General features: G+C 36.9%; 1 protein-coding gene across 1 annotated transcript in view; it reads right to left on the bottom strand.

The window, feature by feature from the left end:
• Positions 1-2,238: 2,238 nt before the first annotated feature.
• The window catches only part of LOC149151510 (uncharacterized), a 74,380-nt gene continuing 60,608 nt past the window's right edge, over positions 2,239-16,010 (bottom strand). Inside the window, exons 2-3 of the mRNA XM_089443177.1 lie at positions 2,429-3,706; positions 2,239-2,283 (exon numbers count right to left, since the gene is read on the bottom strand). Coding sequence (XP_089299303.1) covers positions 2,239-2,283; positions 2,429-3,706 — 1,323 coding nt within the window. The remainder of the gene's footprint in view (positions 2,284-2,428; positions 3,707-16,010) is intronic.

Genomic DNA, 16,010 nt, shown 5'->3' with positions numbered 1-16,010 from the left:
AGTCCTACTGCTTCCGGATAACGTATTTTGACTCCATCTTTGACCATGATCTTAGGCTCGCTTTTCTATCAATCTGGACCGAGTGAATATGATAGAATCCATGTGGAGATGATTCTAGAAATGCACATGTGGCCCAATTCTTCATTTGACACCTGAAACCTACCAAACCATTATAGTAGCTATGGAATCCATAGTTAGTTGCAGAATAGGTTGCGTTTTGTAGCGAAATTGAAAAAATCTACTCTAACAGTAAGAACATGAAAATATAATATGGCAATCATTTTAATGCTTTCCTTAAGACAAAACTTAGCATTTATCATTGATTGGGGTCTGTAATCTTATGAGAAAGTGAGGGAAAAAGGTGAGAAAAACTGTCAAGGAGAGGGTAATTATGAGGTTCAACATACCCCCACTGCAAAATCATTGCATGTCCTCATGCAATTTGCCAAAAATGTGAGTTCTTCTTCCCTACTGCATTTGCTCAGACACCTCTACTAGTACATCCAATTTCCTTCTTTTGTTCTTCTTTGAAGTGACTGCCATTCTAGGCCTTCTCATAAGAAGCTTGTACTTGAGGTTAATGACTTCTTTGTTCAAAACCTTATTCTTTCTTTTCAATTTCCGTTTTTCTTATACCACAGTCCTAGATGCAGAATGGTATTATCATGAATTTCCTTGTCCAATTTATTTTGTTCCTTCAAGGTCTCATTTTCCTGTTTGATATGTCTATTCAATATCTCTAATTCATAAATATCCTGTTTGAGAGCATCAATTAGAGGTTCTTGTGGATTGACAGAAGGTTCTGGGTTCATTGAGGCACTTCTCTTCTCCAGTGATTCTATATAATCATATATTTGTTGTTGCACTAGGTCTATGCCTGGAGATCTTCTACTGGGGCTACCTTCAAACTGATAAACAGGAGAATTTTGAGGACTGTGTGCAGAAGAGATGTTAACAGGAGATGGTACTGGGGTTTCCTCGTCTAAATTTATAAGCTCTGGCCCTTTTGATGATGTTTTCTTTATCAAACCTCGGAGTCTAGAGCTCCTTCTAGGTTGTGGAGGACTTACATTTTCCTCATTTGTAACCTTTTTCTCCTTTCTTATCTTCCCTCTTGTCTTGATTTTCTTTCTGATCTCTGTCAATTCTTCAGAGATTAGCTTTTCATCATTCTTCTGCAATGAAGACTCAGGTCTATTTTCAATAGTTATATCTATCTTCTTTCTTCTACTTCTTTTGACATTATATTCTTTAGGTGACTCTAGTGCTTCTTGAAAATGGTTTCTAATAAGGAAATTCTCCCAGGTATCTCCTATGCTCTTTAAATGAAACTCAACCAATATCTTTATCAACCCATGATGATACATGGTTGTATCTATGAACTGTATTTTCTTTTGCACATTTGAGGCCATCCTTTTTAAACTATTTAGCAGGAAGAAAGGAAGATTAATTTCCCCTTTTTCTAAGAAATTCATCAGTAAACGGATATGGTAGACATACATGCAACCAAACCTCCCTTCACAAGTGATAAATTTCTGTAAAATCAAGAGCATGTTCCTCCATTTACTTTTAAGAGCTGAGCTAGGGATACCTTTTCTAAAAATGGAGACATCCATACTTGGGTTTTTGAGTATTACTTTCCATGATTCATTGTGGAACTCCTTGTTCTTGAACCATCTTTCACCATGCCTAGGAAGTTCTGTAGCCTCGGCCATGAATGACTCAGTCACTGCAAATTTGATATCTCCAATTTCTACCTCTGTGCCATCAAAAGATCGAGCAAAGGATTTTGTAATCTCTTTATGAAAATCATCAAATTTCTCGATGAATTTAAGCCATCTAGCTTTCTACAACATTTCTTTGAGTTGTGGGTATCCTTCCATGTACTTTGCTCCTACCGGTTCTGATCTGACAATTAGCCCCATGCCTTCTACTGTGCAAAGTTCTCAACCTTCAGAATTACCCTTCCTTGTTTTATGAATTGCCTGTGAATATGGTGAAAGGAATTGCGGGTTGGTATGAATAAATAGATGGTAGGGTTTTGGAGAAACGTAGACAAGTATGTTTTTTTTTCCCATAAGGAAAAAGTCGTAATTTCTATTAATGGAGAAATTACATTTTGCAGATGCATTTGCATTCATAATTGTGGGTCGGTGACCATCCTGTAGGTGCCTCGTTTATCATGTCTTCTGATAGGGAGTCCTAACAGCTAAGGCTGAATATGCCTGAAATAACAACTTACATTCCGGCTCTGCGCAGAGAGCCCAACAATTGCTGATTCAGCTACATAGATGTTATACATAAAAAAAAACAATAATAAAAAAAACTACAAGAAATGTGCACTGATTATATGTGGGTCTAAAGCCCATTCCTAAGGAAAATCATGAAATGGTCTGTGGTAGTATTGATGGGATGATCCATCAATCACCTCTTGAATTAGCCAGTCATCCCTTTGATTTTGCGCTGCTGCTTTGGATAGCTGGTCCGCCTCAGTGTTCTGTTCCCTGTATATGTGGCTGCATTTGAAGGATTCAAGTGATGTGATCAGCCTTTTTGTCTCTTGGAGGATGTGACTCAGAGAGAAAGTATAGCAATGTGTTGTATCGTTCAACCAGTTGCATACAATTTGTGAATCCCCGAATAACTGAAGGTCGCTGCATTGTTTCTGTATGGCAAAATGGATGATATGCTTTGCTGTGCATAATTCAGCAAAATTGTTGGTGCCACGACCAAGATTAATTTGAATTTTATAATAATGATCATCGCTGAGATATAGCAGCGCTCCTCTGCCACATCCTGTTTCTTGGGCAGAGCCGTCGAAAAAAGCCCAAGGCTTTGATTTATCAAGATTAATATGCCTGAAGGTGCGCGTAGGATTTTTTGGAACAGCTGTAGGGAGTAATTCGAAATCTGCAATGGTGTGGCTCAGGATGACAGGCCAATGAGGTGCCTTATTCTGAAACATAACCTGGTTCCGAGCAATCCATATTGCCCAGCAAACAAGCAAAGGCATGTTGACGGATTTGCCTGTATGAGATCGGCACCAATCGCTCCACGCCTCCATGAGATTCTGTCCCTGCCAGACTTTGAGGGATGGATAATGTGAAGTAATGCTTTGCCAAAATGATTTAGTGACCTGACAATATAGGAACAGGTGCGCTGTGCTTTCCTCTCCTGAACAACATAGGTGGCATCTGAACGGACCGTGGAATGTTCGTTTCATGAGATTGGTACCTGTTGGAATTTTATCGAATAGTATGTTCCACATAAGGAGTTGAGTGCGAGGAGCTGCATCCAGCTTCCAGAGCTCTTTCCAGATGGGGAGAATTGCCGTGGGCTTGTAAGGCTCCATGAGTTTTATATATCCCAACCTGGGAGAATAGATACCATGGGATGCGATTGCCCAGATAATGTCATCGGGGCCTTCGGTGAGTCGTATGTGCGCCTGCGAGAGAGCATCAGTAAAAGCCCGCCATTCTAGATGCCACTGTTCAGGTATCTCTAAGGTATGGGGGGATGCCCAAGCTTGTTGCAGAAAGGTGGTGTTCGCCCTGTCTCCAATATGCTTGATATGCGTGATGCCTTTGTTATGAAGGTGCGCTAATAATTCATCAGATAACCTGTGCGAATTGCTGCACTCGACCCACGGATCCACCCCAATCCTTACACAGTTTCCTTCATTGATGCGCCAGGGGATGCCTTCCCTCTGGAGAAACGTAGACAAGTATGTTACGTCGTAGTCATGACCGTTAATGATCAATGAGGGAGTCAATTATGGACCGTTATGCAACAAAATATTGAGGATGTGGCTGATATGTAGTATGATGGAGATTGCAATCAAATCAAATGATGATTTGTCAAGGAAACATATGAATATCCATATTATACATGCTTTATGTTTTAACCTTGCTATTAAAATAATTTTTTTCACTTTACCTTTTAGAACTTAACCTTTTCGTTTGCTGTTTTCTTTGGTGTTGATCCTTAGGTACCCTTTTAGTGTGTTGGTCTTCAAAACATAATTCTTCAACTCCTTGCAATCATCATTTGTTTGTAAGCTGTACAATTGTGTCAGAGCTGCTGAATGAGATATGGCTGCAGAATCGAATTAGTTGTAGAATGGAATCAGCTGCAGAACGTGATTTGTACAAAAATGAAGTATGGCTATGGAACATGAATGTGAAATGGAATATGATGGTGAAATGGAATGAAACTGAAAAATGAAATGAAAATGGAGTGAGATGGAATGAAACTATAAAATGAAATGAAAATGGAGTGAGATGGAATGAAACTGTAAAATGAAATGGATTTGCAGATTATGAACTACAAATGAATGTAGCTTTATGTCACTACTTATTACAGAAAAGAAATGGAAAATATAGGATGTCAGAAATCTCTGATTTTCACCCTATATTTTCTGTATAAGTATGCCAATCAATGATTGGTTTTCATATTTTCATATATATATATATATATATATATATATATATATATATATATATATATATATATATATATTTATTTTATTTTTATTTTTATTTTTATTTTTTATATATATAGGAAAATAAAAGCTAATTTAGTGAAGAAGAAGAATTCTTCTTCACCAACTTCATTTGAGTGATATCCTGGAAAATCTTGATAAAATATTCTCTTGAAATTGGCTTATGATATATCTTCAACCGATGACCATTCACAAGAAGAGGTCCCTGTATTTCATCTATTGCCCTTATCTTCACTGCTCCATTATCAAGGATGTTTTCAACCTCATATGGCCCAAGCCAATGAGTCTGAAACTTCCCTTGAAAATCTTTGAATTTTGAATCGAACAAAAGTGTCCAATCCCTTGCTTGAAACTTCTTCTCTTTGATATAATTATCATGCTATTTAGCCCTTTGCTGCTGGACTATACTGGTTCTTTTAACTGCATCTTGCCTGATTTCATCAAGGTCATTGAGTTGCTCCAATCTATGTTTCTATGCTTCTGATAAATCAAGTCCCAATTGGACTGCCATCTTGAAGGTTCTGATTTAAAAAACTATAGGGAATAGGACTTGCTTCCCATAAACAAGTTCATAGGGAGTATGTCCTGTTGTGTTCCTCCATGTAGTTCTGTAGGCCCATAAGGCTTCAGGAAGTATTTCTTCCCAATCTCTTTTATGTAGATGTATAGTCTTAGTGAGAATTCCTTCAATCACCTTATTAGTAGATTCAACTTGACTATTTTCTTGTGGATGATAAGGAGTGGATTTTTTGTGTTTGAGCTTGTAATCTTCCACAAGCCCTTTCACCATTTTAGATGTAAATTGAGATCCCCGATCTGTCACAATTTCTCTTGGAACACCAAAACGAGTGAAGATTTCCTCAAAAATAAAATTAACTACAGATTTTTCATTAGTAGAAGGTAATGCATTAGCCTCTACCCATTTAGTGACATAATCAGTGCATACCAAAATACACTTATTTTGTTTGGATGGAGGATTAATTGGTCCAACAAAATCCAAGGCCCATTTTTCAAAAGGCTCAATGAGTACTTGAGTTTGTAGTGGCATTTCATCTGAAGGAGCAGGTTTTCCTACCCTTTGGCAGCTATCACACCTTTTTACATATTCTTTGACATCTCTGAAGATGGATGACCAATAATATCCTAAATAAAGGATTTTATAGGTTGTCCTCTTGTCAGCAAAGTTTCCACCACAAGGTTCATCATGACATGCCTTAAGAATTTCATACATTTCATCTTCTCGAACACATCTTCTGATCATGAGATCTGGACTTGTTTTATGGACTTGTTTTATACAATTCATTAGTAACCCATGAGTATCTTGCACTTATTTGAATGATTTTTCTTTTCTCCCTAGGAAACAAATGTGAAGGTAATTTTCTTGTGATTAAGTAGTTGGCAATATTTGCAAACCAAGAGGTTTGAGTAGTCACTGAAAAAAGATATTCGTTAGGAAATTTATCTTCAATTGGAGTGTCATCTTTGATATTTTGAATTCTAGACAAGAAATCAGCAACTGTGTTTTGTTTTCCAGGTCTATCTAGAACAGTGATGTTGAATTCTTGCAAGAGTAATAGCCATCTTGTAACTCTGCCATTAGTAATAGATTTATTCATTAAGTAGCTAATTGTAGAGTGGTTTGTATGAACAAAGGTTTCATATCCCGTTATGTAATGTCTGAATTTGTTGATATCATGAACAACAACTAAGAATTCCTTTTCAGTTACAATGTAATTTAACTCAGTGGGAGTCAAATTCTTGCTTGTGTAATATATGGTGTAGGGGATCACATCTTTTAGATTTATCAACTTTAATTTCATCTCCTCAAATGTGATGTCCTAAAACAATCCCTTCTGTAAACATCATAAAACATTTTTCATGGCTTAGTGAAAGGTTTTCTTCCTTACATCTTTTAAGAACCCTTTCCAAATTTTCTAAAGCTTCTTCAAATCTATTCCCATAAATTGTGAAGTCATCCATATACACCTTTACACAATCACGTATTAGATCAGAAAAAATTCCTAGTACTGCCCTTTGGAATGTTGCAGGTGCATTGCACAATCCAAAATGAAGTACTCGGTAGGCATAAGTTCCCCATGGACAATTGAATGTGGTTTTATCTTGATCTTTAGATGCTACCTGAATTTGATTGTAACCACTAAAACCATCCAAGAATGAGAAATACTTCTTACCTGCTAATGTATCTAACACTTGATCTATAAAGGGTAGAGGAAAATGATCTTTTAGGGTAGCTTTATTCAATTCTCGATAATCAATGCATACCCTCCATTTACCATTCTTTTTAGGCACAATCACTAGAGGGGAAACCCACTGGCTGTCTGAAATTGGGTAAATGAAGTTTACATTCAACAATTTTTGCAACTCCTCCTTCACTATTTCCCTAAGATTGGGGTTCATCCTTCTTTGAGGTTGTCTGATAGGTTTACAATTTTCCTCAATGTAGATGTGATGTATACAAGTCTTAGGACTAATTCCTTTCATGTCAATGTATTCCCATGCATATGCAGAAGAATGTTGTTGTAGTGTTTTGATTAGCTTTTCCTGTTGTACTTTTTCCAATTTATTGTTTATGTTCAATGTTTTTCCTGGAAATATTTCAACTGTAGAGCTACCAAATTCTTCCATAGAATAAAGAGACATCTGCCTAGATGAAAAATATTCAATATTAGATTTTTCTTGAAATTGATCATGTTCATATCCTTGAGATGATTCAAAATTTTCCATTGTATTTAAGATTTGACTATCTTCACTAATGGTTGAAATAGTAAAGAGAGGTTGAATATCAAATTCATCATCAATCCATTATTTTTCATCTATCTCTGTGATTGTTCTTGCTTGAGGATATAGAGTGAATTTCTTAGTTGAGTTACCATCAAAGATATACATATCACCAGATCTACAACTAATGAAAGCATCAACTGTAGCCAACCAAGGTCTTCTGAATATAAGTGGATGTCCTCCTAGATTTTTCTTAGGGGTTAAGATCATAAAATCAACAAGGTATTGATGCAGGAACATTCAACCCAAGGAAAATCATTGTATTTCAGTAGACATGGGGGGGTCATGTGTTTTAAGGAAGTTGGTTTCCTAAGTCTCAAATTAATGTAATATTTAGGATTTAAAGTGATTAGAATAGGAATTAATTAGATGTGTGAGGATGTTTGTAAATGATCTCAAATAAAGGAGAACATGAGTGGTTAATAATGACAAGAGAGTTACAAGCCAATTATAACTCTAAAGGTAGTTTCATGATTCAAGGAACTAGAGAGAGTTATTAGGAATAAATTGAAGTTAGAAGTGGACATAGAGGACATCTAGGAGTCAGTTCAGTAGATCTAGGATTTGAACCAGAATTAGTTCAATAGAACCTTTCTAGTATAAATGTAAGCCTACAGGCAGATTATAGGGGAGGAGTCCATTGATATTGAAGATCAAGCCTGTGAGACAGAGGGTCTCGATATGTAATCAATTGTTTATATTCATGTATATAAAGGTTTATTCCAGAATTGCATAGATGTGTGAATGGATATTAAATGATTGAATTACGTGAAAATTGTGTATTCTGTAACAGAGGTTGCAGGCAGAGTTCTGTAGAACTACGCAGAGGAGAGAATGATTCAGAGGAATCATAATGCATCTTTGAATCCAATTGGAGAATCAGAGTGGAGCTCTGGAGAGGTAGCGAAGTGAGAATTCGCAGAGGAGTTAAGCTTAGAGGAAGTTGAGCAGCGGAAGCGGAAGGTCGAAACCCTGAAGAAAAACTCGAACCCACAGGAAAAACACTGAGGAATGAATTAAAGTCAAGGCAAAGGGACGAACGAAGAGGCGAGTCGTCGATACATAGGAACCATTGGATCTCGAAGATCAACGGCGTAGGTGACAAAGAATGAGAACCATCGATCTCATAGATCAACGGTCATCGCACGGTGAAAGAGTGCGGAAGATAGTCAGCGAAAAGGCGGATTTATATACGGAAGTGGTATTTCGGGTGAGGTCTAAATGGTAAGTGGTATGGAAGGGTGAGTGCCTGATTCCACTCACCATTCGACATGTAGCACAAAGGTGGTGAGGGGAAACCACTTTATCAGGTGGTTAATCCTTGTGCTCGTTGTCTACCCGAAACCAATATTAATCGTCGGATATGATGGAGGAAGATCGACGGTGAAGGGTCACTGTTCTGTTTTTTTGATCGGTTGAAAGTCCAACTGTCAGATTGAGTCTAGATTGACGGTCATAATTTGATCGCTGATCAGAGTTTGAATGGAAAGCGCAATGGAAGGATGATGGATGAGTGCGGCCCTGATATGGTTATAAGCGCAGTTTTATATGATTTGAAATCCGAAAGGAAGGTTAATTGCATATCAGATGCAGAGGAGGTGTGTGTTAATGTGACCGTGGAGAGTCTCGATTGTGATCAATGATAAAGGGGAAACATTGGAAACTATGCAAGGCTTTAAAAAAGGCAAAAAGGTAAGTTATGCATGTTTATGTGTATTTCTATTTATAATAGAAATAAAGCACTGATAGGGGGTTTTATGGGTTAAGTCCGCATTAACCAAAGTTTAAAGAGGGGTTTGTTATATATATGCGGCAACAATGTTATGAAGGCCTAATGTGTGGCTTATGGGTTTAAACTAAGGTTTATAAGGGTGGATAGAGTTCCGATAGAAAGAAATGAAAGACTGGGCTATTGTAATGAATGGTTCCATTGAGTTAATAAGGGGGTCTTAACCATTGATGGTTGAAGATTTTGACTCCTTAGAGAGTTAATTTCTTGGAACTGATGTGCTTATGCATTGTATATGCATACTGTGGGTGTAAGCAGGGGTAACACTGCATCAGGTACTCCCAAGAGTCTAAGGACACTAAAATATCTTCTAACACACCATCTGGTTTTATATTACAGATCTATCTGCCAATTGCATAATGTAGGTGTATAAAGAAGATTAATAAGCTTGAGCTGTTCCATGGTTTGTTTGCTCATGATGTTTATTTCTGCTCCTAAACCAATTAATGTATTTGGAATTTCAACTCCATTGATATGTGTTTTTACAACTGGAATTCATGGATCTAAATATTTTTGTATGGCAATTTTTCCCATCATAATGTCTGCTATTTTTCCTACAAGTTGAATTCTTTTTACTTCTTTTATCTTTCTTCCTGGTTTCTTCATGCTCAACTCCTTTATTTTTTTAGCTAAAATTGGAATTTCCTTAATGGATTGTAACAAAGAGATTTTGGTACATACATTTTTCAATTCATCTAGAAAATCATAATTAGGCAACATAATATGCTTTTCTACCCCTCTATCAACTGGTAATCTTTCAGGAAAAGGAGGTGTAGAAGTAGATACTGATGGTTGCTCTATGATGGGAGTTGAGTTTATTGGTTCTTTTTGTTCTTCATTTTCAATGTTTTGGTTTTGAAGAGATTTTCTTGTCCAAAACTTTTATTTGGCTGTAGAGAATCTTCCTTAGAATTGTCTTGTTCTTGAATAACTACATAAGGCTTTTTCTTTTCTAATATCCTCCCAGATCTTAGTTGGACATCATTGAGATCTAGAGGAGTGATCATATAGGTTGAAAATTGTTGTCCTTCCACCATATATGTATTATGAGGATTTTTATTATTGGGGTTTGGTAATGGTTGGGCAGGTAGCTGATTTGGTCTCTGTGAGAATGGTAGTGAAAGTTGAGAATTTTGGTTTTGAAGTCGGAGCTGTTGATTTTGTTGAGGAATTTGTTGCGGAGGATAGTTTGGATATGATGGAGGATATTGATAGTATTGAGACAATCTTTCATAAGGGTTTTGCATTCCTTGAGCCTAAGGTTGAAATTGAGATTGAGATTGCGGTTGAGGCCAAGGTTGTTGCCAAGAATTCCAATTTGGTGGGGGCTGATTATACATTTGGTTGTTAAAACCTTGGGTTTGTGGCCCCTGCCAAGGTCTTCTAGAGACAAAGCAAAGAGATTTTGTTGGATTTGAAGTTTTTTCTTCTTGAAAAATAACCTTAAGACTAGGAATTGAAGGACAACTCTTGGTTTCATGGTTTTCTGAACAAATCACACAAGTCTCTATGATTTTTGCATCCAAAGGGAATTATCTTAAAGCATGTTTCTTTATGCATTTGGGACAGAAAATAGCTAAAGCATCAGTCTCAAATTTCTGCTTGTTTTGTATCTTAAGGGTGTCTATCTATTCACTAAGGTTCTCTAGAATATCTGTTTTAAATTCATCAAGCATGTTTCCAATTTCTGCCCTACTCACTGATCCAGTTGCAGATTTATTCACTCTAGTAAGAGAAGGATCTCTTGGACCTTTCCCAGTTTTGGCTTTTCCTCTTGAGAGATGAATACATAATTCTCCAATGTCATTTAATGGAAGTTGAGAGATATCTCCCTTCCCCATCATATTAAGGATGTCTATCCACTCATCTCTAATGGCTTTTAATAAAAGAGCTTTTAAAGTATCCTAATCTAAGTTCTCCATTTTTGCTCTTTTTATGTTATAGTTGAATCTTTCAATTAAATCCTCCAAATTTTCATCCTCTTTTTGCATCATTTTAAACACTTCATCCTTGTGATTGATAGGCCTGCAATAATCCAAATACCTTTCCAAAAATGCTTTCTTCATGTCATTCCATGTCCTAATAGACTGAGTGAGCAACCCCATGAACCATTTTAAAGAAGATCCTTTCAATGTTGAAGGAAACAACTTAAGTTTTTGAGAGTCTTGTAAATAATCATAAGTTCTGCACAAGACTTCAAATTCAAATAAAAAGGTTTCAGGATCTTCACTTTTTAATCCATGGAAATTTGGGAGGACAGAAGGTGAGATATTTTTCATTGTGGCATTTGTATCTTCATCAACTATAGGGAATCCAAAAGAATTATCAACTTCCCTATTTCCTCCACCTCTTCCTCCTCCAAATAGTAAATTTTCTCCATTTATAACTTCTTCTCCTTCTCTTCCTGCCATTATAGATTCTTCAGAGCTAATATAAGATTCAACCTGCAAGGTTAATTGCTCTTCCTCTGGTTCCTCTATCAATGGTGTATTGAAGAAGGGTTCTCTTTCTTCCTCTCCACTAGGAATTTCTAATTCTTCAGCTAAAATATGTTCCCCTGTAGAGGTGAAAAAGGTTACTCTTTCTGTTGGAGATCCAAGATTTTCTTCCTCTAGGACTGCCTCAGTGGATGAAGTAGGAGATCCTCTTAATTGGATTTCTGACCTTAAAACTTCAGGAAGTCTATGGCTAGTAAAATGTGGAATATGAGTTTGAGATGGAGGTGTATCTCTTCTTAGTCTTGGTGGAGTAAGTGGTGTTGTAGGAATTAAACTCCTGCCTCTAGCTATGAATCTACCCCTAAGGACTCTTTCTCTACGTATATCATTTTTTTTTTTAGATGTAAGAGATGAGGTTACCTAATTACACTTCCTTGGAAACAACATCAAAATGTTTAGTCAATTTAGTGTCCTAAATTGCTTGCATAAATTATCAACCGAGGTTTGTAAACTGATGAAGTGTGGTGCACTATATGTGCTTAGTTAACCTTTCTCTTACTTCATCGTTTTGTATTTTATGTTGTTTTTGGGGGGTTTCTGATCTTTGATGTCTAAGAATGTTCAACTTAAAGCTATGAGAAGATTTAAGTGAGTCTAATGAATTTTAAGGAGGAAGAAAAGGGGATGTTCCTAAGTTTATCTAATTTTCATAAAAATAAACCAAGAAAGAACCTAATTTGGGAAACAAAGCATCTATCTTATCTTATCATTAGTCCTAATCCATGGATATAATTCTTAAAACCAAGAATGAAATTATAGTGCTTGTTTGAAGTAAAGGTAGAAAATGAAATCAATTAAAGTACTTCTGGTTACTTTAGCATTCAATTATGAAGTGTGATATTCTGGAGATGGAGTATAAGAAACTTTCTGTACTTTAACTTCTAATGTCCTAGAAAAATAAGTAGAGTATGCAAAGGAAAATATCTAAGGTATTCTTAGCTACTCCAACATTCAAGTGGGAAGTGCGACCTCCTTGAGATGGTGTCAAGTAATCAATTATACTTAATGATCTAGAAAACTAAGTAAAGCATGCAGAAGGTAACTCAGTATTTGCATTCATTAAACATTCAACCATTCAATTTTGGAATATGATTAAATCAATCTCCTTGAAATGATTATTGGGAATATCAATGATGCAACTAAGTGAGGATCTGAAATAAAAAAGGTGAAAGCGTGTAAAACTAATTGTAAACAACTAATGTATTTTGACTTTCTCCAACATTCAAATCTGAAGCGTTACCCTCTTGAAGTGCTGTGCAAGAAATCAATTATACCTTAGTTCCTAAGTTCCTAGGAAAATAACAATGTACTGAGTAAATTCAATCACTGTATGAATTTATACATTTAACCATTTAGTTTAGGATCGTCATCATCTTGAAATGGCTTTTGAAAACATCCATTAACACAGTTAGTTGACAATTATGTTCTAAGAAAATGAATGACAAAATAGTAAGAAAACTAAGCAATTGTGTATTGTTGTTACTTCAATCTTAATTCGGTTTAGAAACAGAGTTGTTTTTATCCACAAAATATCTTAGAAGAACAAGGCTGCACAGTTGTGATTTATCACTATGCTATTGATCAAAAACTAGAATGAAATATTATCCTAATTAGAAAACAGATTTGCTGAAAACAGAGTAATGGAAATTGAACTAAAAACAACAAATGAAAAAAACCTCCTCCAGTGCAGGGGCCCTCTGTAACTGATTTGGCTAGACTACTAGCTAGTTAAGGATTCTCTTAAACAATCATTCGCAACACGAACTTTATATTATGATAAAATGAAGTTTGAATATAGAGTATCAGCAAAAAGCCTGAATTTAACACTTAATTTCTGAACTGTTTCTCGGTTCTATGTAACCGATATTTAAAGGAAAATAACATAACTGTTTGTGAGATAAACTTGCTACAGGTGTCTAATTCGAATTAGATTTGCAATAGGACTATTGGACTCTTGATTTCCTACGAAAGAGAAAATCAAGAGTCCTACTGCTTCCGGATAACGTATTTTGACTCCATCTTTGACCATGATCTTAGGCTCACTTTTCTGTCGATCTGGACCGAGTGAATAGGATAGAATCCATGTGGAGATGATTCTAGAAATGCCCATGTGGCCCAATTCTTCATTTGACACCTGGAACCTGCCAAACCATGAGAGTAGCTACAAAATCCACAGTTAGCTGCAGAATAGGTTGCGTTCTGTAGCTAAATTGCAAAAATCTACTCAAATAGCAAGAACATGAAAATATAATATGGAAATCATTTTAATGCTTTCCTTAAGAAAAACCTTAGCATTTATCATTGATTGTGGTCTGTAAGCTTATGAGAAAGTGAGGGAAAACAGTGAGAAAAACTATCAAGGAGAGCGTAATTTTGAGTTTCAACAACTACCTTGGGCAATGGTAGCGTATCTCTGAGAAGAGATGTGGCAGATAGATGCCTTTGAAATATGTTACCATGAGGCTTGAAGGCCAATTTATTATTGAGAAACATTGAAAAACCCTAAATATAAAAAAACCTAACCCTAGGAGATGAAGCGACAAAACTATGGGCCCCGTTTCGATAAATTGGTACATCAACTTCCCACGATCGTAACTTTGGAATGCAATATTCGTTTGATGCGCACAATACCTCATTAGAAATATCTATCTGAGGCCTACAAATTTCAAGTGGAAAACACTACCCAAGTAAACATGTTGGTCTCATTTCCCCCAAAAAACGTTGTTTAGGGCCTCAAAATGGCTTCAGAAGTTCAGGACTCGAAAAATTGCCAAAAATAGTGAACTGTGCTACAATTAAGGAAACTAAAAAAATGAAAGAGGCAGTGGTGGGGTTCCAAGTGGAATAGGTGGGTGGCCACCAACATCCACCTGGATCAGTCCTACCACCTTATGAAGCAATGGTCCCCATTGCGTTGAGTGCATCCATGAGATGGGGAAACTTCTGCTGAACTTGGTCCCTAGTGAGCCACTTGCCTTGGTGGAGGAGTTGCTAAGATTTGACAACCCGATATAGTTGGATATTTTTTGACGATTGTAGTTGACCTTTGTGTCCATAATCCAATTAGTTGTGGCATGTTCCATGTATTATAGTTTTAACTCTGTTGATGTGAGATCTTCTGCAATGTCTGATTTGTCCAGTAATGGTGGGAAGTATGGTCAAAGGCGCTCCACATTGAACATTGGGTTCATGCCAAAGAATGGGGGAATTTTGAGCTCAAAAACATTGTCTCCCATAACCTTAGTAATGGTGTAAGGACCATATCAGAGTGGTTTGAGCTTCCGATGGGCTTTGGTAAGGTGTTCTTTCTACAAATGCAACCAAACTTTGTTTCTCACTTGAAACTTGTGTGGCACCCGATGTTGATCATGTTGCTGCTTGTAATTGACATTTGACTTATCCAAGATGTTTTGAACCTACTAGTGGATGTGTTGGATGCGTTCAATAAATCTAGTCGCTTTATCATCCTTGGATAATGCATGTGTGGATTCTGTCTGTGTAGTCGAATGAGACATAACAACATCAGTCAGACACAATGGTTAGAATACTAGACCCACTTGAAAGGGACTGCAAGCAATCGAGCTATGGAGAGGTCTAGTATAACTGTGTTGCACATAGGGAAGACTCTCATCCTAGGTTTGTGGATGCTTGGAGTTACATGCAGAGTATGTGCACTATCATCCTATTAACGACCTCTGTTTGGCCATCAGTCTAGGGATGGAAGGAAGTCAACTTGGTGAGCTTGGTGTCCAAAAGTGTCCAGAGGCTTGACTAGAAAGTGCTTAGGAACCAGCTATCTCGATATGATATAATGGTCTGTGGGATCCCAAAATGTATCCATACTCGTTCAAAGAAGATTTTGGAAGTTTCCTCTACTATGATACTCTTCTTGTAGGCCTCCAATATAGCTATCTTAGAAAATCTGTCCACGATCACAAATACACAATCATTACCATGGTTAGTAGAAGGGGAGCTAGACATATAGTCCATGGAGATGGATTCCCATGGTTGGCTGGCAGTAGGCATAGGAGTGGACATGCCTTGCTTCTTGATGGTTGGCTTAGGGATGGCACAGGTAGTGAAAGATCCATATATTTTGTAACATCCATTCAGAGTTTGAGCATTGCAAAGTACTTTTGTAGTACAACCACAATTTTCTCCACACAAAAGTGTCTTGCGAACCGACTAGAGTGTGCCTCCCAAATTAGCTTGGCACACTCACTTGAAGGAACACAAAGGTGGCCCAGGTAGCATAATAATGCATCCTAGAGGTGGAACTCAGGAAATTTATTTCCATATACTAGCATCTGGTATATGGAGGTGAACGCAGCCATCCAGAGGTCTCGTGACCATAAGATTTGAGAATAGTAGTCCGTGCTACAAATGGGGGTTGGCTGAGGCGGTCTACAACATTATTGGTGTT

Source organism: Pinus tabuliformis, chromosome 9 (genome assembly GCF_031772625.1).
Source record: "Pinus tabuliformis cultivar Carrire ecotype Pingquan chromosome 9, CPIR1, whole genome shotgun sequence".
Classification (NCBI taxonomy): Eukaryota; Viridiplantae; Streptophyta; class Pinopsida; order Pinales; family Pinaceae; genus Pinus; species Pinus tabuliformis.
This window is presented reverse-complemented; position numbering and strand designations above follow the sequence as displayed.